We start from the raw sequence: 21,542 nt of genomic DNA, 5'->3' as shown, positions 1-21,542 counted from the left end.
TCCACACTTGGCTTCATGCTGGCCCTATTGCGGGGCAGGCTGCGTCTCCTCCTTGAACCTCAGTTTGCTCATCTGTAAAATGGGGCCAACCGAACTACTCTCCTTGTGAGATGGAGGTAAGGGTTACAGGCAATGTGGTGGGAACAGCTGGCCCAGAGGCGGTGCCCCATCAGTGGGCCGTCGGCGAACAGTGACTGAGCGGGCCCGTCTCTAGACATATGTGCCAGCTGTCAAGCTGTCAGATGGCACCCAAGTGTCCCCGGCGTCCCTGGAGAAACCCTATGGCTGTGAGCCACACCCAGATCACTGGCTCTGATTCTCTCTAGTTTCTCCCTTTCACTCAAGAAAGCTCACTGGAGTGTGAATACACGAGACACTGTTTTGTGGCTAAAAGCTCTGGTTTATGCAGCCCTTTGTGAAAAGGAACCGCCTCAATTTCCTCTTGCTTAAATTATTTGGGACACCTCTCAGATGGCGGTGTTGGGGTGTTAGCCCTGTGTGGATGCCGCCGGGGTGCTGGGTGGGGGAGCGGTGGGGGCTCTCGTGGGAGGCTGGCAGGTTGCACCCCATCTTCCGTCCCCCGGTCTCGATTCCGGGGCGCCGGTTGGGGTCTCCCCATTGGACCAGCTCAGAGAATTGTAGCCATCCGCTCGCCCCTCCCCAGGAGGAGAGGGACGGGGGCGGAGGGAGGGGCGCTTCTCTGCGATGATTGTGGCTACACCTTTCCTTGGGTGACACTGGGGTTTCGTGGGACAGAAGGTAGGCCCGTTTTCCCAAACTTGACAGGCTGGTTTTCTGTAAAAACGGAAGGATAGATTCTTAAAGAGCATGCAGACCCACTTGCCCCAACCTGCCTTCTACTTGCCTGTCCTGAGACGGGTGGGAAGCGTGGAGTTGCTTTGAGTCAGAGGGAGTCTCATTTCTAGGCTCCGTCTCAACATTAGGGCTGCTCGTCCCATAACAGAAGCCTGGGGGTGGGAGTGGGGGATAAAGTCTCTTCCCTCCTGGAAGTGCAGAAGCCTCCTAAAGCTGTGAGGAGATCGGGTCTGCCCGTGGGGGTAAGAAACCGAATCCGATGTCACGGGCTTATCCTCGCCTCCTCCCCACTTCCTCGAGGACTCCGTTGCCAGGGACGCAGAAGCCTCTTTCTGGAGTGCAGCCTCTGTGCCAGACTGGCGCTGTGACGGTTGCATGGGTGACAGAGAGGAGTGGGTGGGTCCCTGCCTCGGGTGAGACAAGGCTTAACACTCACAGAAAAGTAACAAGGATGCCAGCCACCGCCCACGAGACGCGAAGCATGACCTCGAGGCAAGGGACTGGGGATGCACACACACACACACCTAGCTCTGGTCCTTGGATGAGTCACAGCCCTGTCTGGTTAGCTCCTGCTGGGCTGTGTAGTTAGGATTGGAGGGAGGTGAGCACTGTGGGCCGAGGGTGCAAGGAAGTTTCCATGAGTGTCAAACAAATTGTCCCAGAGTTCATGATCCAGGACTGCTTTCCTAGGAACTCCCAGTGCAAATTCTCGAAACATTTGCTCCCCCCCCCTTTTTTTTAAGCTTTCTGCATCGCCTATAAGCCACCAGGGTAGATTGTTTCCTTCTAACCAGGGATCCACCCGGGTTGTTTATAACAAATGGGTCTTCTGGATGTGGCATACCTGTTACCTTTCGACAAACTCATTTGGCAGGGCAGGCTGGCTAGGAATCTCTTGATGCTTGTGCTTGGAGGCTTCTCCCTTGTCAATGAAATGGATTATCTCTGTTTACTTCTGGGGCACATCTGTCGCTATTCCATCTATCCGTCTATCCATTCATCCATCCATGCATCCATCCATCCACCTTCCTATCCACCATTCCCCCTACCCAACCACCACCTACCCATCCATCTGCCCACCCATTCACCCATCCACCTACCCAACCATCCATCCATCCATCCACCCATCCACTCACTCAACCATCCATCCGCTACCCATCTACCTCCTACTTGTCCGTCCATCCATGCATCTATCCATCCATTCACCCATCCATCCACTACCCATCTACCCCCTACTTGTCCATCTGTCCATGCATCTATCCATCCATCCATTCACCCATTCATCCAGCCAGCCAGCCGGCCAACCAACCAACCACCCAACATTCCTTAAATGCCTGCCCTACTCCAGGCATCATGTTAAGATCTGGGAATACCAGGAGGAGAAAGGCACAGCCCTTACCCTCAGAGAGCACCCAGTGCAGTGGTTGAAGCAGACTGCAGACCCCCGCAAAGGCCAGGCGGACTCATCATTTCCTCTAACGGCCAGAGGAAATGGAATTTAGTGTATAGCATTACAGAAGGCAACATAAACAATGAGAATATAAGATGACACCTTCTTGGATACACAAAGTTCTGCAAAATGGTACTAGGACTGAGTATTAGCTGGAGATGGGGGATGGGCCTCTTGGACAGAGCGAACGGCCTGGGTAGGGTGAGGGGGCCAGAGAGGATAGTACTGGGAGGCAGCAAGGAGTCGCCGGAAGTTGCCTGCACAGCTGGAAGGAGGAGAGTGGCTGGAGAGGGTCTCAGCAGCTGCCAGGATCTGAGGTGCCTCACGTGTCCTTCTGAGGACTGGCCCTGTGCTCGTGAAGGACAGTGATCTCTGTAGGAGGCCAGTTCCATGGACTCCACTTTGGAGCTGAGGGGCTTTCTGGTGTGGTAGCAGCTGCTGCCGTGGGGATAGGAGGAAGGTGGTGCTGGAAGAGAAACAGAGAAGGGGGCCCACAGACAGGGTGGGATGACGCATCTGAGGGCCCTTTGGGCTCCCTTCTCACCTGGTCCTCTTTCCTTTCATGTTTTCATTTCCTTCTTGGTCTTCAGTGTCTGAGGAACAAGAAAGAGGACTTGTGCCCAGGGCGGGGGGTGACTCAGCCCCTATTAACTTCAGGAGAAGCAGGTGGAGAGGAGGGCCAGGGCCCCCCGGAGGCCCCGATTTCACAGACTTTCCGTGTGGCCTCTGGCTCCAGTGTCTATACAAGCAAGGGCATCTGAGAGGATGTTTCTGGGTCCTGTCTGGTTTGGGTGTTCTACAATGCCGGAGCTTCGGAGTCTTTTCCAAGATTTCTCTCCTTGCCTTCCCCCTCCCTCAAGCCCACCCGACCTTGGCCTCCTGCGCCATCAGTCCACGGCGTGGCCAGGAGTGGCAGAGAACCACCGTCGTCTTCCCTGGGCAGGAAGTAGACCGTGAACCTCGCGAGTAGTTTTTAGTTATTTCCGTGCTTACCGGAGTATCACGGTCTAAGTGGCATTCATTCCATTACAGTGCATGTCTTTAAGGTAAATCTCCACGTAGAGAACCGGGGATTCCCCTGACTGGGTTTCTGGTCCCTATGATCATGGCCTCTTGTTCAAATGAATATTCCAGAAAACTGCTTTCTTCCTCGGTAGCACTTGAGAAAGGAGATGGGAGAATGCGTGATCTCTATGTGGCTCTTGGAGCAAAGTGGGGTGATGGAGACCTCGCTTGCTCATCCTGCTGACCACCCAGAAGCCCAGAAAGGTGTCCTTACTCCCTTAAGGCACGTTGGTCCCACAGAGTTTGCTGTATGTTACAAGTCCCTGTAGGTACTTTTATCCACGCATCCAAGGCACCCAGCAGTCGGCTTTTTGGACAGATACTTGCTCAGTGGAATGCCCTATGGGCAGTGCTGTGAGGGAGAGGGGTGACTTTTCATCCCGGACGGAAAGTGAGCTGCATCGTGAGAGCCATCCTGTGGCTTTGGTACTGTGGCAGCCAAGAGCGGCACAGAGAAGGCCCAGGAGAGGGTTTGGAGGTCAGAGCTGGAGGCAGGAGGCTCAGCAGTGAGTGGTTCTCAGATACCTCTGGAGGTCGGAGGGCTCAGCCAGATGACAGTGCTACCGGGGCCAGGGGCCAGCATGCGGAAACGTCCACATTCCTGTGATGTCACTCCCACAACAGAACAGCTGTAACCACAGCGCACACACATACACGCACACGACCTCTGCAATAGAACGTTTCCAAAAGCTCACCCGTTTCAGGCACCCGTTCCAGAACTTGCTTGCAAATCCTGCTGGCTTTGTTGCAACAAGATTTATCAGGTTTTAGAACAGACTGGTATCGTATCGACCCTCTCCTGATAAAGGCTTCTGCCAAAAAAATCCAGCGTTGCCTGCCAACCTGGTTCTAGGCAGCTGAGGCCTGACTCCCTGTAAACTGGCCTCTCAACTCTGTGGTGTAGGGACTGTCTGACCAGGTGGGGCTTTGGAGACCAGGTGGGGCATCTGGTGCTTTCCTGAGGATTCTGTGGCTCCCACCCCTCCTTCCGGGAATCTCTGGATGGAGCGACACCCTGTGGCTAAATATGGAACTGCACCTTAGTAGTGGGAGGCCCCTGTCTGTGGCTGCTGGCCCTTCTGCCTTTTATTCTCTGTTGCTGTCTCTCTTCTGCTCTGCTTTTTCTCCTTTTTTCTCCCTGTAGACTCGGCTTTGCAGCTGGAGAGGCTGGTTCGTTTGCCCCCGGGAAAGCACTTTGTCAGGCCGGGCGAAATGTTGTCTCAAGTCACGGGAAATCCATGGTTTGGGGGATGGCCCTCGCCGGCCACAGCCAGCTTTCCTCCTGTGTAAGTGGTCACAGAAAGAGCGTGCTTTATGGTGAGCCATAAAGAGCGTTTAATGGCGAGCCTCTCCTAACTCAGGAAGGATAGGCCGTGCCATGCACGGGGCAGGAGGGAGCGGGCGTGCGGTCGGGTTTGCCAGGAGACCGTGAATGCTATTGAGATGGACTCTGGCTGTTGGGGCAGTGGGCGTGTGTCCCAGCTGCTCCCTGGGGCAGAGGGTACAGGCTAGGATGAAGGCTGGGTTGTGGTCTGAGGCCTGCTCAGCCTGCCAGAGGGGCGGCGGTGTGAAACGTGGAAGCCAGACGGCCCAGGGTTTCAGTCCTAGCTTTGCCTCTTACCAGCTCCTCTGACTCTAGGCAAATCACCCAGAACCTGCCTGTGCCCATTTTCCTTACGGTGTAGCTATAAGATGGGGACGGGGAGAGAATGAATCCCATGACACACATTTTAGTAAAAGCTTCCATTTCGTGAGTGTTCCTCTGTGATGTGAATAAGCTCCCTTGTAAGTATCATCTCATCAGATGCTTGCAACAAGCCCGTGAGGGGGTAGGGTTGTCGGCCCTGTGTCACACACGAGGATTCAGAGGGGCGCAGAGGTTACCTCACCTGCCGGGGTCACATGATCATGAAGGGCAGAGGCAGGATTCGAACCCCGGGTGTCCAGGTCAGAAACTGCGTGTGAAATCATGGCACGGTGTCTCTTCCCCTCTCCCAGGGTCGGTGGTTTACTCCCAAGGCTGGGGTTCCTGTTTGCGGGGGGACGTAAGTTGCTGTCCCTTGTTTCTTTCCCTCCTTTTCCTGGAGCTTGTCTTCCTTCTCTACCCAGCGCCCGCCATGTGCTTGTCTGATGTAGGACAGGGTCAGGAAAGGGGACACATGCTGCCGTGGGCTTGAGAGCAGTCGGAGCCTATCGCTGGAGGCTGTGGGGCTTCTCTGCCTCTTATTCTGGAGCAGGGATCCTCATGCTTGGCATTCCTGAGGGCTAGACACGACACAGCGGCCAGGGGGACAGCAGGTGACAGGTGATGGCACCAGCCTGTGGCGACAGGAAGAACCTGGCTGAGTGGGGAGATGGGCGCAGGCTGAGCAGAGAGGCAGATTGTGTTTGGTGGAGGAAAGGGCAGGCTTGTGGGCTGGGACTGGGGGGTCTGGGGACCAGGGGTGGGGAGCAGACTCCATTCTCGCCAGAGAGCGTGACGAGGGGCAGGACCGTCAGGAAGGGCTGAGAGGGGCCAAATGCCTCCACTGCCTTACTGGCTGCACCAGGACGGCCACCCCACCAGCCCTGGCGCCCTGACTCTGCACCCCACCTTTGTGGGGACCTCCGGCCTCGCCCTGCAGCCCTGGGGGCACTGAGGGAGGGCCCCGCCCCCCCCACCCCCCCCCCCCACTGATACCCAGTGGTACCCAAGCGGGGTCCTGCCCTGCTACCCTGTCTCGACAGCCCCCTGGCCCGGGGCGTGAGCCCTCCCTCGCCTGAGCCCCAGTTCAGGGCTCTGGTTTTGTGTGGACATTCTCCTCGCTCCTCTCACGTCCTCCCAGCGTCCAGCCTGCCATTTGTGCTGCCAGAGTCCCCACACCCTGCGCTGCCGGCCCCGAGCCAGCAGAGGCCCCATCGTGTTCTGTCCGGGAGGACCTACCTGTCTTTGCCACTGTCAGCATCGCTCATTTTAACGTTGGCTTCCTCTTGGGACTGGAGGCGGGTCGGGGTGTTGCTGAACGAGGGGGAAAGGCCACGTTTACTCGGTTTCCCCAGGCCAGCGTCCCTGTGTGTGGTACCAAGTATTCCGGAAGTCTCTCAAAGTCATTAAAGACTTCACCGAACCAAGGGCTTTGGCACAGCACGCACCCGGGGCAGCTGACATCGGCCCCTTCACAGCCGTGCTCGCCCCCGGAGCCCGGGCTGGGGGCCCCCCACACCCCCCACATCTGCCCACCCTGGTTGCTGCTGGACTTCTAAAAGGCCCTTTGGCAGTTCGACAACTTGCCTCCCAGAGGGCCTTCCCAGCCCAATACCTCCTCCCTGGCTTCTTTGGACACCGTTGCCTCTCACGATGCGGCCCCAGGAGATGGCTTCCCCTGAGACCCTTTCTCCTCGAAGGCAGAGTCACTCCCGTCGGGCTGGGAGAAGTGGAAGAGGCCCATCGAGGGGGAGCCACTGGCCTCCGGAGGAGGTTGTACAAAAAGACTTCTCTTCTGCGGACGACCTGCCCTCAGTAATTTGTCATGTGCGTGCACGTGTGTCATTCACGGAAACCGTTTTCGGTCCAACGTCTTCCCCCTTTCCTTCCCCGCTTTAGGTTTCTTGAAATCCAGAAGCCCGGGCTCTGCAAGATGCTTCGCGTCCTTGCCTTTGCTTATCCCTACACCTGGGACTCCCTTCCCATCTTCTACAGGGTAAGGGCCCGGCTCGTCTTTCCTCTGCCTGTTGGCAACACCAGGGAATCTATTGTTTCCTGAGCTCCTGGGGCTCAGAGCGCCATGCTGGTCACTGTGAGGGACGGACGTGGGAGGCACGACCCAGGGGCTCCCTTAGTAGTTAGGACACAGCAGGAGAATGAAGGCCCTGGCAAACCACAGGGGATGCATCAATGGCCAGCACTGACTGGGGGCTCAGACGCAGTCGTGGAGGGCTGGGAAGGGGAGGCAGCCTGGGGTTTAGTGCGGTGACCAGGAAAGCAGGCTCTGGAGGCAAATCTCTAATACGTACTCGCTGTAAGACTTTGGGCCAGTTATGTACCATCTCTGTGCCTTGATGTCCCCCTCTGTAAAGTGGGCATGGTAATAACACCTGCTTTCATCAGACTGCGGGGAAGATTACATGAGATCGCTGGCTCGTGGCAAGTGGCCACTAAATGCATTTATTCTGTATTATCATCAACTAACATACTAGCAGCGAAGAAAAAAGGATAAGTGAAGGTCGCAAGATAGATGGGAATTGGAGAACATGAAGGAAGGGGGTGTAGGAGGGACACAAGAAAGGGGAGAGGCACTCACAAATCGGATGGACCTGAGTTCAAATCCCAGCGCGCACTGGCTCTGTGACCTTAGGGAATGCACCTGATCTCTCTGAGCCTCAGTTTCCTCATCTGTTAATGAGGCTGACATCCTCTCCTGCACAGAGGGGTAGAGGGGCTTAATCAAATCAGCAGATCGGAGGGCTCAGCAATGCCCGGCAGAGGGCCTGCACCCAGTGAGTGGAGTTTCCCTCCCAGGTGCAGCTTGAAGTTTGATGCGCAAGTCAGGGACCGAAGGGGAGGGCCACAGCCGGTGCCACCTGTGTGAGCCTGGGGTGGGGGGAGACCCAGAGGCGTGGGTGCGGCCCATTCCCCTGACTCCTTCCTCGACGACACAGAACACCCATAGGAAACCAGAGCAGAGAGCAAGCCGTTCCCACATGCCACCAAATCGCATAGCACAGGTCTGCGTTATTAGGAGCACCAGCTGAGTCAGACAGGGGGCGGAGGAGGCGCGGGGAGGTCTGATCGCGAGCGCGAGCGGGGAGGTTGACGAGCACCGGTTCTGGAATCAGCCTGCCTGGATCCACAGCCTGACTTCACAGCTGATTAGTGGTTTGCAAGTCACCCTCTGGCCCAGCTTCCTTATCCGCAAAGTGGGATGTTTTGGTAGTTGTTGAGGCTGTGATGAAATTGTGCAAATAAAAGGCTGGCTTAGTGCCCTAGGTAAGTGATGGCTGCTGTCATTATAATGATAATACAAAAACTATACTTAGCTCTCAAACAGGATAATGGCTGTAATTAACACGTTTTGATGACTCAGAAAGGCCTTCCAGGGATTTCTAGGCTTTAAAGCCTTAATTAGGAGCTTGAAATCAGGGGATGTGCTGGTGAGAAGTGAGTTCAAGGGTGACTAGACCCCTTTTTACTATACTTACATTTTACCCCCAGACAAAAGAGTAGCAAATAGATCTAGTAGGATTTTTCTTTTCCTTTCTCTTCCTTCCTTGATTTCTTTCCTTTTCTTTGGTAATTAAATAACCCAAAAGGCTTTATGGGCATTTGGAGGATTAAAATACAGCTGCCCTGCGGGGAGAAATAATAAAATAAAATACAGTTGCCTTGGGTCTCTCAAAAGATCACAGTCAGAATTATGGGGGAGCCTGGGTGGCTCAGTTGGTTAAGCATCTGACTTCGGCTCAGGTCATAATCTCATGGTTTGTGAGTTCGAGCCCCGGTTCGGGCTCTGTGCTGACAGCTCAGAGCCTGGGAGCCTGCTTCGGATTCTGGGTCTCTTTCTCTCTCTGCCCCTCCCCTATTTGCGCTCTGTCTCTCTCTCACACAAAAATGAATAAACATTAAAAAAAATATTAAGGGGCACCTAGGTGCCACAGTCGGTTAAGTGTCCGACTCTTGATTTCGGCCCAGGTCATAATCTCGCAGTTTGTGACTTTGAGCCCCGCACTGGGCTCTGTGCTAACAGTGCGGAGCCTGCTTGGGATTCTCTCTCTCCCTTTCTCTCTGCCCCTCCCCTGCACTCTCTCTCTCTCTAAATAAACCTAAAACATTTTTTTTAATATTAAAAAAAAAAGGAATAGGAATTCTGCTCCCACGGTCCCTGAGAGTTCCCCTTCCAAGTCACAGACCAAGGAGGTGAGGGCCTTGGCCCGTGGTGCCCACACGCGTGTGCAGAGATGGCTTCAGGTGATGAGAAGGAAGGGGGCCTCCTCTCGAGACCTGATGTTCCTCTGAATCCCTGCAGCTGTTCCTGCTTTCGGGGGACGGTGCGCAGAATGAAGCCGCCTTGTACCACCAGAAGCACACGGCCATGACCCTCCTGGCCTCTTTCTTCTACTCCGCACACCTGCCAGAGCGCCTGGCGCCTGGACGCTTCGACTACATCGGTGAGTGCGCGGCAGCCCCGTTGTCTCCCTGCCACCAGGACGCCAGTGCATGCGGTCTCGAAGGGGAAGCAGGGGCATGGAGAGACGCAATTCCCCAGGGGCTTCTCTAGGAGCTGGCCAAGGGAAGTGAAACTGTAAGGCAATGGAGGCCAGGATGTACGTAGCCAGCAAATGGCCAGGTAGGATGGGAGCATGGAGAACAGGTGCATCTAGGATTCTAAGGCATTCCTATGGGCTACGGGGCCTAGGGAGTCCCGTTATTACCCCGAAGATGAAATCCCAGGATTAAATGGACATCGAGGGCAGCCCTGGAGAGGAACAAGACAGACCGAGTGCAGATGGCCCCGAGACTGATAGATGGCAGGGGCTCTGCCAAGGAGGGGAGCGTGTCTTCGTCTCGTTCAGGCAGCTGCAGTGGGGCCAGGAGTCTTGGTTCTCAGGTGTGGCCCCTGGAGCATCAGCATTTAGCATTATCTGGGAATTCTCAGATTCTCAGGCCCCCGGACATCCCAAACCAGAAGCTCGGGGCGCCTCACTCAGAGGCTGGGTGACTCTCCAGGGGAACCTGAGCTCACCGCCATTAAAGAAGTGATGTGCTGGAGAGGAGCTGTCAGAGCCAGAGGACTTCCACCTGCTGGGAGAGCGCCTTTCCTCTCTGTCTAGGGAAATGGGTCGGGCACTGGCTGGAGGAGGGACCCTTGGGCCACTTCTGGTGAGGCTGAGGACTCCTTGAGATGAGACCTCCCTAGATACGCTGTCATGGGGGTTCAAGGATCAGCCCTTATCCTTAAATGGTGGGCAGGGACCCTGGTTCTCCCCAAGCCCATTTCTCCAATGATTTTTTTCATCTCCTCCCACCTAAGACGTGTGGCCAGATTTGCTTTATTGGCTCTGAAGAGAGCTTCATCTCCTTTATTTCAATTCTGTCCTATCAGAAGGGATGCCAAGGACCAAGATGCTTGGAGGGTAAATTTCAAACAAAAAGGTGAGGGGGCAGGGGAGACGAGAGGGCCACGGAGTTGGAACTTGTCTACAGGAGCCCTGTCCACCTCCCAAGCCCCACCTAGACAAAGTATCGGTGGTTGTAAATGAAGTCCGGGGACTGCAGGAAAAAAATAGCCCTGGCCTTGTTTTACCAACTCCCTGGTGTCTTAATAACATTTCATTTATTCACTTTTAATCCCACTCTCTTGGGCCTAGGGGAACAGAACCCAGAGACACCCCTCCATTGGCCAGACATTTGCCAGACAACTGTTAATGACAGACAAATGTTAATGACAACTGTTAATTAACAACGGGTTTGGAAAATGATCCGTCCCACAATAATGGGGTCTGCCAGATGTGGGATTCCCTCTCCGACGTGGGGCAGAGTGCTAACTGGTTAGTGCTGGCCCTGCCCGTAGGAAGTTCCTCCATATTCCTGTCCAGCCAGATTGCGGGAATCTCTCTCTCTCTCTCTCTCTCTCTCTCTCTCTCTTTTAATGAAAGAGAATCCTTATCTCTTGTGTTGTATCTGTTTGCTAGGACTGCCATAACAAAGAATCACAGACTGAGTGGCTTAAACAACAGAAATGCATTTTCTCATAATTTTGGAGGCTGAGACCAAGGTGGGGGCTGGGTCTGTCTCTCTCCTGGCTCTCTCCCTGGCTTGCAGACGGCCGTCTTCTCTGTCTCTCCTCACGTGGTCTTTCCTCTGTGTGCATTCATGCCCAGGTCCTAACTTCCTCCTCTTAGAAGCGTACCAGTCACAGGGCACCTGGGTGGCTCGGTCGGTTGAGTGTCAGGTCATGATCTTGTGGTTTGTGAGTTCAAGCCCCACATCAGGCTCACTGCTGTCAACGGCACGGAGCCTGCTTGGGATTTTCTCTCTCTCCCTCTCTCTGCCCCTCCCTCTACCTCTCTCCCTCTCTCTCTCAAAATAAATATAGAAACTTAATAAAAGATCCTGTCTCCAGATATGGTCACATTCTGAGGTATTGGGCATTGGGACTTCAACATTTGGAACTGGGGGAAGGGAGACACAACTTAGCCCATGACACATGCTGTCTTTGTTCTCTTCTCATCTTCTGATTTCTGAGGGTTGTCCTGCAAACAGTCCTCGGCCCTGGGCAATGGACGCTTTTTCTCATCACTACCAACTCAGCATGTTCCCACCCACTACCACCCCCCTCTGCTGGGTCCTCCCCTCTGTGGACACATAGCTGGTGAGCCAAGGTCCTGAAGGTCATCAGGGAGGAAGAGCCCCTGCTCATATCTGGGATTAACCAGCAGTAAGGAGAGGGCTACCTTGTAACTGGCCAATAGAAAGTCTGGTTGGCTTCTCCGTTGGCCTCAGAATTGGAGCTGATGAGTGCTGGTTCTGAGGAGGTGAACTTTGGGAGAACACGATGCCAGACTTTATGTGAAAAACAGGACTGGTGGACAAGTTGAAAAAATATACTCGGGCCTTTTAATTTTTCTCACACTGCATTAAAAAAAATGTTGGGGCGCCTGGGTGGCTCAGTTGGTTGAGCATCAGAATCTTGGTTTCGGCTCAGGTCACGATTTCATGGTTCGCGATTTCAGTCCCCTTGTGGGGCTCTGTGCTGTCAGTGCGGAACCTGCTTGGGATTCTCTGTCTTCCTCTCTCTCTGCCCTTCCCCTGCTTATGCTGTCTCAAAAAATAAATGAACAAACATTTAAAAAACAAACAAATAAATGTATTGAGGCATATTTTACGTATCATATGGTTCCCTGATTTCAAGGATACAATTCAGTGATATTTTTAGTTAACCCCCCAAGTTGAATCCCCATCATCGCAAATGAGTTTTAGAACATGATCATCACCCCGGTAAGATCCCTCCTGCCCATGTCTTATTAATCCTGATTCCTACCCCCTGCCTGAAGAAACCACTAACCTTTGGGTCTGTGGATTTGCCTTTCCTGGACATTTGATATAAATGGATTCTGACAATATGTGGTCCCTTGTGTCTAGCTTCTTTACCCAGCATAATGTTTTTAGCCTATACACCATGGAACAGTATCAGCAGTCTATTCCTTTAAAAAAAAAAAAAGTTTAGTTATTTATTTTGAGAGAGAGAGAGAGATATGCAGGAGGGGCAGAGAGAGAGGGAGAGAGAGAGAATCCCCAGCAAGCTCTGCCCTGTCAGCGCAGAACCCAGTGTGGGGCTCGAACTCACAAACTGTGAGATCATGACCTGAGCCGAAATCAAGAGTTGGGAGCTTAACCAACTGCGCCACCCAGGGGCCCCTGTTCGTTTTTTGTTGCTGATCCTGGCAACTTTTTCTGTGTTCGCCGTAGGTCACAGTCACCAGCTGTTCCACGTGTGTGTGATCCTGGCCACACACCTGCAGATGGAAGCCATTGTTCTGGACAAGACTCTGAGGAGGGAATGGCTCCTGGCCAACTCCAGGCCCCTGTCTTTCCCTCAGATAGCTGGAGCTGTACTTCTGTGCCTCATCTTCAGCCTCAGCAACATTATTTATTTCTCAGCTGCTCTGTATCGGATTCCTGAGCCAGAATTACATAAAAAAGAAACATGATTCAGACCATAAGCTTTTCATGCCAGATGTCAACATTAAGCTACAACCTCCTAAGCACCATAAGTGCCTCGTGGTACCTGTTCACCAAGGTCTAAAATATTCACGGTGGTTGATGTCTTGGCATTTTTGAGTGCGTTCATGTCAATAAGGTGTTTAACTGGGGAAATGTCTCTCAATGTGCACTTATTCTATAATTGTGATTTTAAAAGGGGAAGATGGGTTCAAGTAAGTCCTTGTTCAGGCGAATCCTTAATAGTTCATTAAGTCTTAAATTTATTTAAAATAAGGCAGTTTGAAGCCTTCCTATTAAATGGCTGGATGAAGCTTTACTACTCTTGTAGTGTTACCCTTTGAAAACGGATGCTGCTTCATTTGTTGAGTCCCACATGGCACAGCTCCTGCCAAGACCTCCACGGTGGGAGGAGAATGTGCCAGAAAGATCAGCAGGAGGTGTGGAGGGGGCGGAGTAAGAGGAAGCTGGGTCTGTGGGAGCCCTGGGGACTGGGGAGACACTTCAGGATGAAGAGACCTGTTTTGGGGAGGGTGCTTCTTCCTTTCCCCACCTAGTGAAGGGAATGAATGAAGAGTCCTCTTTCCCACAAGTCTGTTGTGCCTTAAAGTGCCAATTCCCATGTCACGTGGATTTGGATTTTCTCTAAAGGCCACATGGCTGGGTGTCTGTGTTCTGTTTTGTTCTGTTTTCTCGTTGCCAATTCGATGCTGCAAAGCATTATGCAGTGCAGGTCAAATGTGTGAGGCATGGGAGCTGGCTGAGTTAATTCCAGTTGGCTGTGCTCATCTGTCACTGTGTAAACCAATGGCATGGCTCTATTTGGGGATGCTATCCATTTAATATTGCTTCAGCATTTCAAAGGTGCTGCAAAATTTAGTGTTCCTGGGCAGAGGATGTCAAAGACCTTGTAAAGGGTTGGTCAACTACAGTGATCCTCAAGCTTTGCTGCGAATCAGACACATTTGGTGAGTTGGCGACCAGTGCGGATTCCCAGGCCAAGTCAGGGGATTCTGTGTTAGTAGTTTAAGATGTAGGTCTTTTGGAGGAGATTTGCCCTGAATCTGAGGAAGTCCCCAGGTGACCCTAATGCAGAAGGGCCACAGGCCAAATGGGAAAAATGCTGGCGTCATGAGTTCCAGAAGGCACTGGGCCTCTCAGCTTTGTTGCAGTTGACCTAATTTTCAGCAACTCACCACCTAAGGATGTATCCCCTGCTGTCTACTCTGCACAAGAGTAGCACACTGAGCATTTTCTCATCTGTTGCCTTAGGAGTTAAAGTTTAGTATTTCGTGCTGTTTTCAGAGAGTTCAGAAATGCTGATGCAAAACTGTAGCAGACGCCCATCAACCCCTGATCTGTACTTGCTAATGACTTGAGGGGCTGTCCATCACAAAGCAGGATCCTCTTTGCTGACTCAGGAACACCCTCAAAACTTAGAATACTGCCTCTGTGGTAACTGGCCCAGAAACTTGAATGGCCTCACGAATAGCTCATCGTCCAACCCTCTGAGGACAAGTAAAAATTTATATTGGCTGAGAGTGGTCAAGAAATATGATTTCATTAGTTTTACTGTTTATTTACTTCCTCTGGGGAAAGGTAGACTGATAAAATTATATGGGCTGGTAAATTTTTGGTACATTAATTGCCCGCTGCATGACAAAATTTGGTTTGGGGCGATAATCTGACACTCCTAGTGGAATTTTACTCTAGCAGGGTCTGTGGGCACCCGTTTCGTCTTGCTGTAACTTCAATTTTATGCTGCAAAAAGGCACAGAGTTTAAATACCCTATTGTAGCAGGTGCCAAAGACATGAAGCTCTTTAACATCTCTTTTGTTTCAGGAGAGGAAAATGTTTGTTTAGTTCAGAAATAGTTGAAAGTTATAGGTGATTGATTTGAAGGACCTTCAGATTATTTAATTTTGGGTGATGTGACTTTTTCGTCATCCTTAATGATGGGAAAGAAAATGTTACATCAACAAAAGAAGACCAGTGTTTCATAATGTTTTTATACGTTTGGCAAACTCAGTCCCACTCTATACTTTTGGACAGTGTTACAAATTAAAATCGGATGGCAGTTTGCAATGTGCTGATTTGGAAGCTTCTAGATACAGACAATGGGTTCAAAAATATTAATTACCATTAGGTATTAAGTGTAATGTGGGTTTGCTTAAGCCAAAGTCAAAAAGGAAAGGCAAAAAGGTTGGCAGCGGGTGGGCTGGAGAGCTCACTGGGAAGGTGTCTTTTCATGTGGCGGCCCTCAGGTTTTTATTGTCTCCATACACCTTGGAAATGTGCCATACTCCCCTTGGGAGCAATGCTCGCCACCGCACGATCTCAAAGAGGATTTTGTGGGGGGTGACAGACTCCTAATGGGATGACCCTCTTCTTCCTCCCCCTGCATGAGAAACACTGCCCCCCACATTTCCCAGATGCCACGGTGGTGATGAAACTTGAATGTATTCGAATGAGGCCGTTTAGCTAACCGCATTGTCCTTCGCTCATCATAGCTTTGCTTTCCATTGCTCGGTTTCTAGAGAGCAACGAATCTGTCACCGATTGGAGTGAGAAGTGGGAGGTTTTAGGAAACCATTTGAGTACAAAGTGACCTGTCTGACCTGCTGCCGTCTTAAAGTGTTTGTTGTGGAACTCAGCTCACGTGAGAAGTTCTAAGGAAGGCAAGGGGCAGTGGATCAGTGTGATCAGATGTGTTTGGAGAGACAACTTCATTTGGCTCTGCTGTGTCCCTAATTTGTTTGGCCGTGGTGCTATATGAAACACCTATTCACACTGTATAACAACTCTTGATAACATATTAGTTGAACGCCGGCCTCTGATTTTCTGGTCAACAATCCATTGTGGATGAAAAGGCAAAGACCCATTTCTGAACACAGCTGTTCCCCCAACTTACACTGATGTCTGGTTTTCTTAAACTGTATGGGAGGAAAAAAATAAACTTTATTATAATAAAGGCCTGTTTCCCACTTGATTTGGTTATGGTTCACCTACCACACTGTAAACATGTTTGCTCATCATAAGCAATTGATTCCTGGGGCGCCTGGGGAGTGCAGTCGGCTGAGCGTCTGATTCTTGATCTCGGCTCAGGTCATGATCTCACGATTTGGGAGTTCAAGCCCTGCATCGGGCTCTGCGCTGATGGTGTGGAGCCTGCTTGGGATATTCTCTCTCTCTCTCTTTCTGTCTCTCTGCCCCTCCCCTGCTTGTGCACTCGCTGTCTCTCTCTCTCTCAAAATAAATTAACAAACTTAAAAAATTTAAGAAATCGATTCCTGTACATGTGTACATTGCTAAATCATTCAATGAATGTTTATTCTGTGCCTGGTGTATATGGAATGAACACTCCTGCATGGAGTGAATCTTGTGACTGTCAGTAGGGAAAGATAGATAAATTCAGGTAACGGTAAGTGCTATACAGAAGAGAAGCCTGGTGAAGATATAGAGATGGGTGGGATAGGGCAGGTGAGATTGGATGGCCATTCTGAGAAGTTGACGTTTGAGGAGAGCCTTGGTGGGCAGGAAGGGGCCAGCCCTGCCAGTGTGTGGTGGGGTAGGTGTTTCAGGTCAGATGGTGTATGGGCAAAGGCCCCCAGACCAGTAGGCACTTGGTCCTATCGGAAGGATGGAAATCAAGCCACTTATTCCTGAAATGTGTAACTCTAGACAATGTATGTGGATCACTTGGCTTTCAAAGAATTCTGGGATTTCTCCTGCATGTTCTTCCCAGGAGATTGTCCAAGGGGCTTTCCTCTGGGCTCTTGGTACTTGTATGAATGCTTCAACTCTGTAATAAATATATTTCAGGCAAACAGAGAGTCGTTACCCCCATTCTCTTCACTCTGGGCAACAAATTTCTAAAATTGGCTTAATTCATGCCTCCTGTAGAGCATGGAACAACGGACCTCAAAGATAATTTAATCCAGCGTTTCAAAAATGTGTTTGATGATGGGGACACCTGGGTGGATCAGTTGGCTAAGCCTCCGACTCTTGATTTTGCCTGTCACGATCTCATGGTTCTTGAGTTTCAGCCCTGAGTTGGGCTCTACCCTGACAGGGTGGAGCTTGCTTGGGATTCTCTCTCTCTCTCTCTCTCTCTCTCTCTCTCTCTGCTCCTCCCCATTTGCACTTGCTCGCTCACTCTCTCAAAATAAATAAATAAATAAATAAATATTTAAATGTGTTTGATGATGCAAAATGCACATTGTCAGGCCCAAATGGACAGATGCGGCATACCTTGGGAGGGAAAAGTAGTCTTAGAGTTTTACATTTTTATCAAAAGCCCCAAGTAATTAAAAAAAAAATGTTTTAATGTTTATTTATTGAAAGAGACAGTGTGAGTGGGGGAGGGGCAGAGAGAGAGAGAGAGAGAAAGAGAGACTCCAAAGCAGGTTCCAGGCTCTGAGCTGTCAGCACAGAGCCTGACACGGGGCTCGAACTCATGAACTGTGAGATCATAACCTGAGCTGAAGTTGGAAGCTAACCAACTGAACCACCCAGGTGCCCCCCAAGTGCTTTTTAATATAAGGCAGTTTAAGAAAACACTAGTCCAACCATTCTTTTTTTTTTTTTTTTTTTTTTTTCAGATTTGGAAAAACATTGAGTAGTATGAAGAATCCCCAGGTACTGGGGTATCTGGCTGGCTTAGTTGGTAGAGCATGTGACTATCCATCTCGGGATGGTAGTTTCAAGCCCCACGTTGGGTGTAGATATTAGTTAAAAATAAAATCTTAAAAAACAATTCCCAGGTACTTTTCATCCTTCCCCCTTTTGATATGTATATGACTCTCATCTCTAACAGAGAGAAACTTGGCTCCCATTATCCACAATATATTATTTGCTCAATCTTAGAACGTACAGAATGTCATTTCAAAATTACTAACCCACGTCGGCAAAAAGGCTTGCTAATTAGAATCCAATATATGTTTCAAGTTCTTTTTGTCTGGAGCCTGAGGGCATATAGTCTCAATAGTCTAAATTACTTGGCTTAGTTATGGCCCCTTTATGTGTATGTTACTCATTTGAAATATGGTTCAGATCATTTGTTTCTTTTTGTATCAATTCTACAACACCCCCCCCCCCCGCCCAGTTTGCTGATTTTATTGTCTTTTGAGTATGTAAAACATTAACATCCATTCATTTTCAAATGGCCTGGGGAGAGTCACATGGCCTGTGGATGTGAGATGATGCAGCCTAAGCTCTTGAGTGTGAACAGCAGGGAGGGTCAGGGAGACAGCTCCTCGCATTGAGTGTTTGGGTATATCACAGTCATCCTGTCCTCGTTTTTACCACCTTCCCTCAAACACGCTAGACCTCAGCCCTTTCCCGTCACTGGCTGTTACAAGGTTCCCACAGCTGTTCGTGTGGGTGTTTGGGTTAATTATATTGGTTTCCATCCGTGTAGGGTCACCCTCTCTCCAGTGATTTGCATAGGACCCTCCAGTCCAGTTTGGCAGGGTCTTATAAAGTTATACTTACCGTCAGACCAGCAATCCCACCCAAGAGAAATGAAGCTCCCTATCTGCATAAAGACCTTTATGCAAATAATTATACCAGTTTCATTCATAATTGCCTAAAGGTGAAAGCGACCTGAACGTCCAACGGGCTAGCGGATGGATGAGCTGTCATGCATTCCTACAGGGGATTACTACTTAGCAGTAAAAAGGAAACAGGCATCGATACGTGCAACTCCAGAGCATTTTGCCCAGCTAAAGAATAGACATTCTGGAACAGATAAGACTCTAAGGGAGGAAGTCAGAAAAGCGCTTGCCGAGGGCTGGGGGTAGAGGAAGGTGATGGACTACCAAAATGCAGCACAAAGAAAGTTTTGCAGTGATGGTGGCGGTGGTTACAGGATGGTGTGTTTGTTAAATCCATGCACACGGTACAACCAAGAAGGGTGGATTTTGCTGGATATAGAATGTACCTCCATAACCCTGACTTTGGTAGAAGCCTCCGGGGTCTACTCCCTCCCCATCTCTTACCCTTCCCCCTGGTCTGGATCTCTGATTCTAGGGGAAAATGCAAATCTTTTACTGCCTATGGGGAGCCCGTTGGAGGGGAGGAGGGGAGAGGGGAGAGGAAGGCAGGGGAGAGAGAAGAATGTGTTAGGTGTGAGGTGACGGTTTTTATTCTATTTTATATTTTAAAGCAAACAAGCTAGAGAGCTTTAGTACGGATAGAGGCGAGGGAGAAAGAAGAAAGTGGCCCGAAGAAAAGCTGGGGTGGGGCTTGATGGAACTGGGTCCTCCCCTGGGATGGATTCATCCATTCCTCCCAGACAGTTGCAAGGGGGCCTCCATGGCGCGGCACTAAGGGTGCAACAGTGCCACCTAGTGAGCCTGTGGGGATAAGCTAGTAGAGGAACAGTGAGCACACCGGGTTGGGCGCTCTGGAGCAAACCAACAGCTTGCTGGCAGGGTGGAGGAGACTGGGGTACACAGTAGGGATCTAGCATCCGGGGGCAAGTCGTTGGCAGAAGGTCTGCTGAGAACCGAGAATAAGGAGGCATAATAAGGCGGGGAGGAGAGCTTGTCAGCAGAGGGAGTGTGTGCAGGGGGTCCTGATAAGGAATGGGCTTGGAGAGGAAGAGCCTCAGGGCCCTGTGAGGGTGTCCGGCGCTGGGGAGCTCCTGCAGTGTGACAAGCATTACACAGGGGAGTGACATGACTAGATCTGTGGTTTAGAGGTGAACGGGCTGCAGATTTGGAAGGCAGCAGCAGGAAAGCCTGTTAGGGTACTGTTGCAGTCATCCAGACAAATGATAGGAGTAGCCAAGGGGATAGAGAGCAGCGTTTGAGAGGTGTGAAGGCTCTTTGGAAGGTAGAACTGTCAAGATGTGGTGAGTGGATGTTGGAACAGAAGGAGAGGCAAAAGTCCAAGATGGTACCTGGGACTCTGGCTTGGGTGGCTGGGTAGATGGTGTATCACCCATCCACTGAAGGGGAGCAGGTTCGGGGTAAGAGATTAGGGCGTCTTAGGTATGAGGTGCCTGTGGGACACCCAAGCAGAGAATGTCTGGAGCTCAGAAGAACAAACGTGTGTGAAGCCGCAGGAGTGGTTGGGAGTGCCTGAGGAGAGTCCTCAGCTAGTGGTGACCAGGTCAAAACCCTAAGCTACGACATTTAAGCACACCCAAAAAAGGAACTCACAAATGAGTTCCGGGAAAGAGGGGCACTTAGAGAGCTCGGAGAGGAAAATGAAGGCATAGTACGAGAGGAATGAGAAATATTTTCGGTGCTGTTGAGAGGCCAAGAGAAGGGCATGGAGGGGTCAATTAGATTTAGCATCAAGGAGGTGGTGGTCTCAGTGAGAAGAGTTCTAATGGAGAGACTGAGGCCAAGGCCAGATTGCAGGGTAACTAAGAAGTAGTCAAATGGCCACGCCTAATTCCTAAATAATACAGGTCCCAACCTGTCCTCTAACAACAAACAAAGCAATAAAAGCATTAGGAAAAACCATCTTTATGTCACATAATATGGGCCAAGGATGTTAAATTTTGTCCGTTTAACTGGTGTCTGGTTGAGGAGCTGGGACTAGAGTCCCATGAGAGCACAGATGTAGATGCAGATTTGACAGTCATGAGGTTAGCGACAAATGTCAAAATGGGATAGAATTAGTTCATCTTAGAAAAGAGTGGATGGACATTGCTCCTCAAGAGTGAGGACCAAACTTTATTCATCTCTATAGGCTGTTAAAAATTCACCCGAGGAATCTCAAAGATCAAGTTGGTTTTATTAAGCGATTCATGAATGGGGCAGTATCCCATCTAGCAAGCAGAGAGATGCTCCCAGGAGCCGTACAAAATGTAAGGCTTTCATAGGAAGGAGGGTAGCGTAAGGAAGTTACTGGTAAAAGAAAAGTCAGGATTATTTCAGGCCAGGTCACCATCCCTAAGCGGGGAGGGCAGGGGTCTTATTTGGAAGGTCATCTCATCTTCCTTTGGTAGGGGGCAGGGGGAGAGGGGAGACGGAGAGGGCCCCTGCGACAGATTACCTCATTGGTGCGGACCAGAAAGTTCCTGACTGACCGGTTCAGAGTACGTTTATGGGAGGGGTAGAAACTACACTTAGGTTAGATATTAAGCCCCGGTTTGGTGACCTGGCATAGCATAAGGGACTCCATCTTGGGCCAGTGGTTTTCTTTTTAGCAATGCTCAGGATCAAACATTGCTAAGAATGTGATAAAAGAGAAAATAATTTGATAAGAGAATGTATATATAAGATAGAGCTGGAGGAACCAGGGAGGGAGAACCCAGGAAACGTGAAGCGGGGAGAGCACGCCAACATGATGTGGTGATATGGAAGCCAGACGCGGAGTCTGGCTGTGCAGGGCACCGCACAATAGGACACTCCTGTGCGGGAACCCCGCTGACCTCTGCATGCACGCTGGACTGACCCTTCCGTTGGACTTCTTGTACTGTAGTAAAATAAGCCCTCAGTTTCCTCGTGGGAAAATGGAAGGGGATGGACTTCATTACATCTGAGCGCAGCCCAGAG

The 21,542-nt window shown here is 50.8% G+C and overlaps 1 protein-coding gene and 1 long non-coding RNA gene across 9 annotated transcripts in view; one reads left to right on the top strand and one right to left on the bottom strand.

Moving 5' to 3' along the window:
• PAQR5 (progestin and adipoQ receptor family member 5) overlaps window positions 1-13,141 on the top strand; it is a 72,249-nt gene extending 59,108 nt beyond the window's left edge. For all 7 annotated transcript variants that reach the window (XM_042988512.1, XM_042988510.1, XM_042988511.1 and 4 more), the window contains 3 exons: window positions 6,915-7,011; window positions 9,334-9,475; window positions 12,777-13,141. In XM_042988512.1, the coding sequence (XP_042844446.1) occupies window positions 6,915-7,011; window positions 9,334-9,475; window positions 12,777-13,018 (481 nt within the window). In that variant the 3' untranslated portion in view covers window positions 13,019-13,141. The remainder of the gene's footprint in view (window positions 1-6,914; window positions 7,012-9,333; window positions 9,476-12,776) is intronic.
• On the bottom strand, window positions 1,543-8,649 carry LOC122239437. 2 transcript variants are annotated; one of them, XR_006218539.1, is made up of 4 exons: window positions 8,510-8,649; window positions 6,255-6,329; window positions 2,216-5,650; window positions 1,543-1,738 (listed from the first exon to the last, which is right to left on the bottom strand). It is a non-coding gene; the product is annotated as an uncharacterized LOC122239437 (long non-coding RNA). The 2 variants fall into 2 exon arrangements; XR_006218538.1 differs by lacking the exon at window positions 8,510-8,649 and having other exon boundaries at window positions 6,255-6,437.
• Window positions 13,142-21,542: the final 8,401 nt, after the last annotated feature.

The sequence above is a fragment of the Panthera tigris genome, chromosome B3, assembly GCF_018350195.1.
Source record: "Panthera tigris isolate Pti1 chromosome B3, P.tigris_Pti1_mat1.1, whole genome shotgun sequence".
NCBI classification, from domain to species: domain Eukaryota; kingdom Metazoa; phylum Chordata; class Mammalia; order Carnivora; family Felidae; genus Panthera; species Panthera tigris.
This window is presented reverse-complemented; position numbering and strand designations above follow the sequence as displayed.